A 10,185-nucleotide genomic window follows, 5' to 3' on the forward strand; every position below is an offset into this window, starting at 1 on the left:
GGGGGGGGGGGGGGAGTGAATCAATATCCCTCATAAAACTAGTTATCCTTCTTTCTTTCTTTTAACCTTAGCATGATCCACTTGACACTTTAAACATGAGATAACTGCATCAAAATAAAACAAGTCAACACACACACACACACACACACAAAAGTATTCATCAAGTGACATAGGTATTTTGTACGTGGAAACCCTCGATGTGAGAATGAAAACCATGGTGTGGATAATATACCCACTAACCATTATAGTGCATGTAAAGGGGTGCCTAGTTAAGAGCTACAAGTGCTTCTTTTGAAAGTGTATCCTATTAGGAATGTCTGCAACCTGTTAGGGTTACTAAAGCTTTGTACAACTACCTCATTAGAGGATTTCCAAATCTCCTTCTAAGAGAAAACTTGTTAGAGAATTTTACAATAGGCTTCCAAATGAAGCTGGCCCTATTAGGGGCTTACACAAGATGCAATGGTAAGTAAGCATACTAATTGTTTGACCTAAATGTGGCAGTGACTTATCATGTAAATCTCTGCTATGTCTCATTTGAAGATTCTTCAGTCCTCTTGCTTGTTTAATGAGTGATTTAACCTCACCTCTCCCTCAATTATATACAAAAGTTCTTCACTACTATTCTTTCACTCTATTGTGCTTACTTCTTCCCCTGCACTAGTTACTCTCTTTTGACTTATCTCCTCACTATTTTTTGTAACCTCTTCAACAACATTCACACGTTGTTGCATATATTCTTTTGTTGATTTCAGGGCACAGGTTACCCATAATTGAACTATCCTATGCATTTTTAAATTTGAATTTTGAATTCAATGTTTTCTCTCATTAATGAAAGACCTATGAACCCTATGCCTAGGGTCTAGGCTGGTAGCTTTTTCCAGTCCTAATTGCACGCCAATGGTGGCTTGTCATCCTTCCCTACTTGCACCATTTTAGCCTCTCCTTTTTGCTACATTGGTGGTGACTCATTGTGTTGATGACTTGGATCAATTGATGTCCATTTATGACTTCTTGCCAATAGGTGTGCTAGAGTGTATGCTGATGTGCTTCTCGACCAATAGCTCTAGACCTCTTCCTTATGTTGCTTTCTCTCAACTAGTTGTCAAACATTTTGCCAAACACATATTCTTGGCCATCAATGACAATACTCAATGTTTCTCTTACTATTCGTGCCAAATATGCATGTGGGGCTAACATCGCTCCCATCTAGTGATTATTTGAAGTTTGTAGGTCAAAGTCTACCCTTCTTGGGTCCCATAGGATTCCAATCCCACTAGAAGCCCCATTGATTCAACTAATGTTAATTTCTATGCCTCTTAATTTTTTGCTTAGTTTCTCCCCTCCTTCTTTTCTTAATTTTATTTCATAAACTAGTATTATATCATATTCAAATAATGTTAAATTGCACTTTATTAAGCACTTCTTGTTAGGGGCATTTAAGCCCCTAACATTCCATGTGGTTATCTTCATGGCTCCATGGGAAGGTACTTCCCCTTCCCTACATATAGAAGATCATTTATCTTTTTATGATTTTCTGCCATTCCTGTAGCAGCTCTAAGTTCAGCTAATGATCTCCTTCCTTATTTTCTGTTCTGTCTACCACATATTAGATGTTTTGGTCCTTCCATATTTGTTGTTATCCCTAGATTATCTTATGGATATTTTAATATTTATCATATTTTACAATTATATATATATCTCGACTTACTGAAGTTAATCAATATATGTACATTATAGAAGATCATTTATATATTAAATTTATCTTTATCATATAGAAGATCATATTTCATATTAAAAAATAAAAATAAATATAAAGTAGTTGGGCCCTTCTTGGGTGTTGGATTTACTAGTTTAGTCAAAAGTGAAATATTACCCATAAAAAATATTGTATATTTTTATGGAATACTTTATTAATATTTTAGAATTGTAGATTTGATAATGATAATTTGTGAATAAATAATTTTCAAAGTATTATACAATCCATGGTTATATATATGATAATGTTGGTGGATAGCACTTTATAATCCATCATCATATTATATATTAAAATTTTAAGGTTTAAATTTAATTTTAATTATTGATTTTTAGTTGTATAATAAGATATAACTTTGTCTTCAAAGTAATTTTTAAATTGAAATTTTATTGAAAAGCCTAAACAAATTAAATTTAAGTTGAGAAATGTAATTATTCACACATTTTTTAATCTATTTGTTTTATAATAAATAAATTTACCCCTACAAATTTAATAATTAAATGTATTCATGTACACAATGTTGAAGGAGAAAATTCTATCATAACATCCTATAATCTCCTATCAAATGTCCAAATATCTCCTAATTCATCCATCATAACATCGTACAATATTCTCCTCCTATCAAATGTCTCTCAGTTCTAATTTTTGGTTCCAGAAATAGATGCTCAAGAATTGGTTCTAAAGATGGATCTCCTCCTATCAAATGTCCCAAGTTCTAATTATTGGTTCTAGAATAGATAAGAATTGGTTTTAAAGATGGATGCTTATACAAGAAGTATGGATATATGTGCATGCATTTGTCACTCGGGCCCCTACCCCTATAATAATAGGCATGTCCCTTAGATTAGTAAGGCACAGGTTTGACATCTCATCTCTCTCAGAACCAACTGAACGAATGTTGAGTTGTCCCCATACAAATGTACAAGGAATCAAATTATTCACTAATAAAAAATTAATCTATATTTAATTAAATTATCTAAAATAATTTTTTAGATTACAAATCAATACAAAATAATAACAAGGGGCACAAGCGCCAAAGTTCCTGCCTTGGGGGTAACATATGAGTTGAGTTATACATTTGACAATGAACTTGAAATGGATTGTCAGATGTTGTTGAGAGATTTTAGATTGTGAAGATCAATTGCATCAGATTTAACATCTGCTTGATTTCAGGCTTGTTAATTATACAAGGTTGATTTAATGTATCTAAAGTAGACAATAAAACCCTCATGATGTGGTAAAATATATGCTTTTGAACTCCTTTCAATTCAAAATTTTTACTAAAATTTAATAAAACATTATTTTTGTGGAAAATGAATGCTAATGTTCAATAGCTAGTGGCAATTAGCTAGACCATTTCTATAATTGTACAAACTTGTGCCAATTATTGATGGTATTCAAAGCAAACAATCTAATTCAAATCTTTTCCCAAAAGAGAACGCTTGAATCATAAAAGGTAGATTGATACATTACCAATTTTATTCGCTAGCAACATCAAAAAATGATTCAAAACAAATTCAAATATAACATATATGAGAGGCATATCAAGAGACGTCACTATACTCGATTGACTATTTTCCCTTTCAAACTTACATTTTTAACCCTTCAGTTTATAAAACAAACATTTACAATGGCCCCTACAAACATTGAGATAGCCAAGTTGGATTTGTGTCATGTAGATCATTATCTCATACAAGATATTTAGACGAGAGGGGCTAAAAAATTTAAATTGTATTCTTTCAATTAGTAATTGATTGTGCACGTTTGTTGGACATAACTCTCCTTTCCATGCAAAATCTCTTTTCATGAATGCAAAAATGGACAAAAGATACAATGCTTTGGTTGAGGTGCAATGATTTTTTTTGGAATGCTAGACTCATTACTATTATAGGATGTCTTTTTTGATGCATAACATTGTATGAGATAGTGCCTTATGACCTTATTCAATGCTAAATTTCAATTGAATTTTTTATGATGGGATATGCTTTTATAGGCTTCCTCAACTATCCTCCACCTATGAATCATGTCCAACCACCCCTTATAGGTCCATAAAATTTGCTAGTGGCTTCTATTGTGAAAATTTAGAGGCTAATAGTCATAACGAAATCCTTCTTCTTCCAGATTCCTATATTTGCATTTAACTATAGCGAAAATTGTTTTCAATATTTCTTTATTTTTTATTTCTTTTCTTTCTCCAAGTTTGTGTATAAATATTTTTCTCAATAGAATAGTTATCATTTTCATGTCAATCATAATTTAGTTTGACATGATTGATCTTAGCAAATATCTCCTACTTATCAAATGATCAATCTTATCAATATCACTATAATAGTTTCTAGTATCACAAAAAAATCCATCTATAAGTTTTAACTAAATACTACATTTGGTGTAAAAAAAAATTACATACTTTAATTTTTTTTTTTATACAATAATTTTTATTTTATTTTAAATAAATTAGTTCTAAATGCTAAAACATAGTTTATCTAAGATAATAAACACGAGACTTCACTTTGAATAACATAAACAAATATTTGCGTGGCTTTTGAAGGATTAAAACAAGAGTCCATGATGTGTAAGATCAAGATTTCAGGAAAATAACTTCATAAATAACCCAAAGTAGCACAAAAATGATCACCCCTGATAACCTGCTAATACTATAAGCTATACTATAAGCTAGTATTGAAAATAACTATACACAATGTAGTCTCAAGACTATAGTATTTCATCCTATGCTCATTCTAGTTTACCATTATCTGTACAACAACTTAATTGTATCATTTACTTTGATTATTAAAATTTAAAATTTACTACTTTCAATTAATAGTACAGTTTAGGTATTGCATTGAGGCTTCTTTGTGAGGTAACTCAATAATACAGGAATTCCAAGCACACTTAAATTCAAGGTTTTAGTGACATTTGCGTCATAGAAAATGATAACACATTGTAGCTCTTTAACATAGGAAAACCATGATCAGAAAGTTAGAAGAGTACAATGCCCTTGCAAAATAACCCATCGTAGCTTGCTAACAGCTAGTTCTCAAAATAACTATAAATAAGCACTCTCAATGATAAGCCTAATCTGCATTCAACTAAATATTAAGCCTATACTGCTTGTTATGAAGTGCATCACTGGCCCCTTTCTAGTCCACTATTCTTATTTAGACTGGTGGAGAAGCTTTTTTCAAATTTAAAATGATTATCGACCTCTAGACAACATCTTGGAAAACTAATTGACATACGTTTTAATGAAGAAGCATTACCCACAAGAAATCTCAACATTTGTCAGTCACTCTGCATAGAAATTCTACAAATAATTATTTAAGATTTGGTAAATTTAAGTATGACCCCCTTCCCATCTCTCTTCCTAGTGTCATATTTCTTTCTCCTACAAAGCACTGTAGTTCACAATGGTTAGTGTTCAAAAAGAAGAAGAAATAGAATTAAGAGCACTTAAGAAAAAACAATAAATCTACCTAGAATATAACATATATTACCTCATTTGTTGTTAGATTTTCAAGGTTGGGAAAATTACTTAGTGCGTTGAGGAAAATAGAGACACAATGCGACTTACATGTTCCAGTAGAAATTTCCTAATTTTGTTTTGGTAGCTCATGTACTTTCAAGTAACCAAAAGTCTGATACATTTGCATCATAGAGAGATGTAGGGTAGTTCACCTAATATGCAGATAATCCACAACAACAACTTAATTCAAGTTGCATCAATTGAGGGAAATCCACAATCAATTTTATGATTTTTTATTTATAAAATTGAAATTAAAAAGTTGGGCCAATTAGATATGAACATGTAAAATTTAATGAACTCAAAAAATATGACATTTGTTGCTAGGATATACTTTGACGTGGCATTCTATAGACAGGTCATGTGCCTTGTTTGTGCTTCCATATGTTGCACACATGCCTAGCTAAATTTCCTCTTTGTAAACTATGATTTCTAGTTTGTTGTTTAGGTTTTTCCATGTAAACAGATGAGAGCATGAATTTAGTGGAGTTTTTTCTTTTTCTTTTTTCCATCAATGTTGGAATTTTTATCTATGTTAAAAATGGGACATCACAAATTTTTGCAATCTTGACACTATAAGTTTTTGGTTCTCTCTTTTGTTTGTTTTTAAATGAACTTACTCAGAATTTGGGTATTTCTTTTTGTTGCTGGTCCTTTTCTAGTTGTTTTAGTGCAAAATCTAATGAGTGCATACAATAAAAATGTGATTTTCTGTTAAAAATGAAAATACAATCCACAATTTCTATGACTATGTACAGTCTAAAAGCATCTCGAATACATATAATATAGAATGAAATAAATTCAACATGTTACCAGCTCAAATTTGGATTGGAGATTAGAATTAGTAATAAGAGTATTCAAAAGGTCTTCCATGTGCAACTGTAATACACCATTTCTATCCAGTATATCTTTCCACACCTGGTATAAGTTGTAGCACTCAAGGCTTCTTATCGGGGAAAAAATTGGGGTTTAAAGTACCAAGATCTTTTTACAATGTGGGTTACAAAATGAGGTGTTCCCAAACTTTGAAACAATACAAAATGCGAGGAAAATAGACGCACCCATAAATGATAGAAACTAAAAAAACATGGATGCAAAGAACATGGGATTAATTTAATTTTAACCAAAAATTTGTGATGCACAAAACATGGTATTAATTGAGGACGACATTGTGTTTTTTAACCATAAATTTGGTTGGGTAAATATTTCTTAGATTTCCAATAGTACATGTTTTCACAAATGTAACATTAGGCCTTTGGAAGAATTGTTTCCAGAATCTTTTTACAAAACCAAAACAAACTTAGTTACACACCTTTCACAGGCAAGGCAAAAAAGCATACACTCAGAATTTTTAGATCTTAAACAACTATGAAATCTTTAGACTTTGCAAGAAGTCAAAACCTTACCGATGCTCAAGCTCTTACAATACTTCGCGAGTGATTTCCGTAGAATAAAGAAATGATGCCTTGTGCTCCTCTATGAAAGAGTAGAAGGAAGACAAGGTCCTCAGTGTGTGCACAACATTTACAAGGCATGTTCATTACCAAATCTAATGTTGCAGATTCAGAAAGTAGAAAACTTCCAGAACGTTTAGTGAAAATTTCTAGCATTTTAATCACAAACTTTGTAGATTTTTTTAACTGATATTTGAATTTTAGTAAAATTTTTAATTGAAATTATTATTTTTCTCATTGCTCTAACCAATGAGAAATAAGAAAAATTGTAATTTTTATTATTAAATATGAATATTAATAGTTAATTTTGAAGTTTTTGTTGAATATAATTTAATAATGTCATTGGTTGATAAATTAGTCAAACTAAAAAATTAGAGCACTAGAGGATTACAATAGTATATGTGCCATAAGCAAGAACTTATAATAAATCAATTAAAAAATTTAAAAACATTCAACTCAAATGGAGAGAACTAATCAACACCCCCTTTAAATCTTATGCTAGAGAACATATTTATAATGTGACCTCATAATAAATTAATAAAAAAAATTTAAAAACCATTCGACCTAAATTGAGAGAACTAATCAAAGCTCCTTGTAAATCTTATGCTAGAGAAGACATTTATAATGTTTTATTTTTATGTGATGCTTTCATAAGATTTTAATGATTAATTGCATGCTTAAAGAAATGAAATAGACAAATAATATATTCATTCACGTGCTTTCAAGAGAAGAGCTACAATTAGACTGTTTCATGCACAATCGAGCTGCTAAAGTTAGCAAAATAATTGATGAAAAAATAAAATCAACAAAAGTTGCATCTTAGTAAAACATGAAATATCTTTAAAATCAAAAATTGTAATCTTAGTATATTATTTATTAATAGAAAAGAACTATTCATTTAAAATTAGGAAAAAAAAACTCACAAATTTCTCAAATTTAGTGGCGTTCAACTTGGTTAACTATACAATCTGAAGGAACTGAAGCCCGGAATGCTGACGGACGATGGGTGCTACATAGCGTTTATCCGTTAGGTTCTTGGGCGACCTGATCAGAGTGAGTATGCTTTCAATTTTTCCAAACGATTTTTAAGATTTGAAGTCTTATGCTGGCATGTATGTTTTTAGCAGTTCAGGGTAAATATTCGGGGCTAGGTTCGCGATGGTTTCAGAATTAGGATCTCCATTTGTACATTTTTCATGCTTCTCAGATTGTGGGTTATTTTCAAAGTATGTTGCCCTGTTTAAATAGGTTCATAATGATCTCATTTTTGTTAAACAATTTGTAAGCTTTGAATTTTTCTGTTGCCGTGTATGTTTTTGCCAGTCCAGGGTAAATATTCGGCTCTAGGGTAGCGAGGGTTTTAATACGAGCAGTTCCATTTGTTGATTTGAAACACTGAAATTAGGTCAGACAAGACGGTCACAGGTTTTTAATATGGCCAGTGAAGAACACAAAGTGGGAGAACAATCCCATGCTTCACAAGAGTTGGAAAATAAGGAGAACGAGGAAGAAGGTGAACCTTTCATTGATGAAGATGATGTATTGGAAGAGATTGATATTGACGAGGAGGATCTTCCAGATGCTGATGACGAAGGTGATAATGGGCAAGAGCAGAATGAAGAAGATAACCCTGATGATGCTGTACACACTTTTCATGGCCATACAGATGCTATATATGCTGTAGCTTGTAGTCCAGTAGATGCAACATGGGTTGCCACGGGTGGTGGTGATGACAAAGTTTTTATGTGGAGGATAGGGCACGGGGGATCACTTTTTGAGCTAAAAGGACACGGTGATTCCGTTGCAGCATTAGCATTCAGCAACGATGGGCGTTTACTCGCAACTGGTGGTTTGGATGGAGTAGTTCACATTTGGGATGCATCCACTGGGAATCTAATGCATGCGCTAGATGGACCTGGAGGAGGGATTGAGTGGCTTAGATGGCACCCAAAGGGGCATTTGGTCTTGGCAGGTTCAGAAGATTACACAACATGGATGTGGAATGCTGACCTTGGAAAGTGCCTCTCTGTATTTACAGGTCATAGTGAATCTGTAACATGTGGTGATTTTACACCCGATGGAAGAACTATCTGTACTGGTTCTGCCGATGGAAGTTTGCGTGTATGGAACCCACAAACACAGCAAACTGAACTTACTATAAAAGGACATCCTTATCACACAGAGGGACTTACATGCTTAAACATTAGTATAGATTCCACATTGGTTGTTAGTGGCTCGACGGATAATAACGCTCATGTGGTCAATATCAAAACTGGAAAGGTGGTTGGCTCCTTAGTTGGCCATTCTGGATCAGTGGAATGTGTTGGGTTTTCGCCTAGCTTAACATGGGTTTCAACAGGTGGGATGGATGGAAAGCTTATGATTTGGGAACTGCAGAGCCTTTCTCTTCGGTGTACTTGTCAACATGAGGAGGGTGTTATAAGGTTCTTGTGGTCACCTTCATCTCAGCACATTATTACTGGCTGCCTCGATGGAAATGTCCGCCTTTGGGATAGCAGGTCAGGAATTTGTGAAAGAATTTTCCACGGTCACAATGATTCAATACGGGATATGGCAATCACAGTGGATAGACAGTTTATCCTCACAGGAGGAGATGATAACACTGCTAAAGTTTTTACCATTGGAGCATTTTGATCTAATCCTCGTAGACTACTATCTGCTTGGATTTTTAAAGCTTGTAATTTTTTTCTATCAGATTGATACGATCCATGTAGATTATCTGCTTGGATTTGAAGGCTTGTAATTTTTTTATCATTATCCTTTTTGGTTATTCAGATTCCGGAAGAGTGTTTCTGTTGGTATTTGAATTTATTACTTTGTGCAGAATTGGAGGTAGCCACTTACTGAAGCTAGCAAAAATTCAAGGTTTTAAGGAGAGAGACTGGTGTTTTTCTTTTTTCTTCTGTAAAATAGATATCTATATTTGCATGGCAAATAATTGTCAGAATACTACTACCCACTGATTAGGATGTTTATCGCTTTATCTATTCATGAGTTGGATATATAATTTGATCATTTGAAGCATTCTTTGCAAACGATGTGAGGATGCTCCAAGTTGCTGAGTACTCTTTTTTCATTGCTGGTCGGAGTTTACTTTAATGTTAAGTTTGTTAACAAATGATCCCATAATGTTAAACTTAACATATTATTATTGAAAAATAGGTAAAGCTGAAGGAAACGTAGCATGAAAAAGACATTTTTTCATGACCTGCAAACAAAATGCATTCAAAGGGCTTGAATGTTCTTATGTGCATTCACAAAGCATGAATTCCAACACTGACAGACTATATATTTGCATTTCTTTTGAACAAAGATATGATAAATGTGATATAGCGGTATCATATGAACTAAATGTTAAACAGACAATAGATGAAAACTGCCTAAAGCATCATGTCGCATATAGTCTTTAATTGATTTGTATTTTGATCCCCTCA

The 10,185-nt window shown here is 32.7% G+C and overlaps 1 protein-coding gene across 2 annotated transcripts; it reads left to right on the plus strand.

The window, feature by feature from the left end:
• Positions 1–7,693: 7,693 nt before the first annotated feature.
• Positions 7,694–9,552, plus strand: LOC149566145 (transducin family protein / WD-40 repeat family protein). Of its 2 annotated transcripts, XM_089819570.1 has the most exons (3): positions 7,694–7,783; positions 7,858–7,956; positions 8,054–9,552. In XM_089819570.1, exon 3 carries the CDS (start codon positions 8,165–8,167, stop codon positions 9,383–9,385), a length of 1,221 nt encoding a protein of 406 aa, XP_089675696.1. In that variant the 5' UTR covers positions 7,694–7,783; positions 7,858–7,956; positions 8,054–8,164; the 3' UTR covers positions 9,386–9,552. The 2 variants fall into 2 exon arrangements, with proteins under 2 accessions (XP_089675696.1, XP_089675695.1); XM_089819569.1 differs by lacking the exon at positions 7,858–7,956.
• The last annotated feature ends 633 nt before the right edge of the window (positions 9,553–10,185 follow it).

This window comes from Cupressus sempervirens, chromosome 3 (assembly GCF_028749045.1).
Source record: "Cupressus sempervirens isolate cs-2001-9-10 chromosome 3, ASM2874904v1, whole genome shotgun sequence".
Taxonomy (NCBI): Eukaryota; Viridiplantae; Streptophyta; class Pinopsida; order Cupressales; family Cupressaceae; genus Cupressus; species Cupressus sempervirens.

Coding starts and splice junctions, on each gene's coding strand:
- LOC149566145 (XM_089819570.1), top strand. CDS start 8,165: ATGGCCAGTGAAGAACACAAAGTGGGAGAACAATCCCATGCTTCACAA.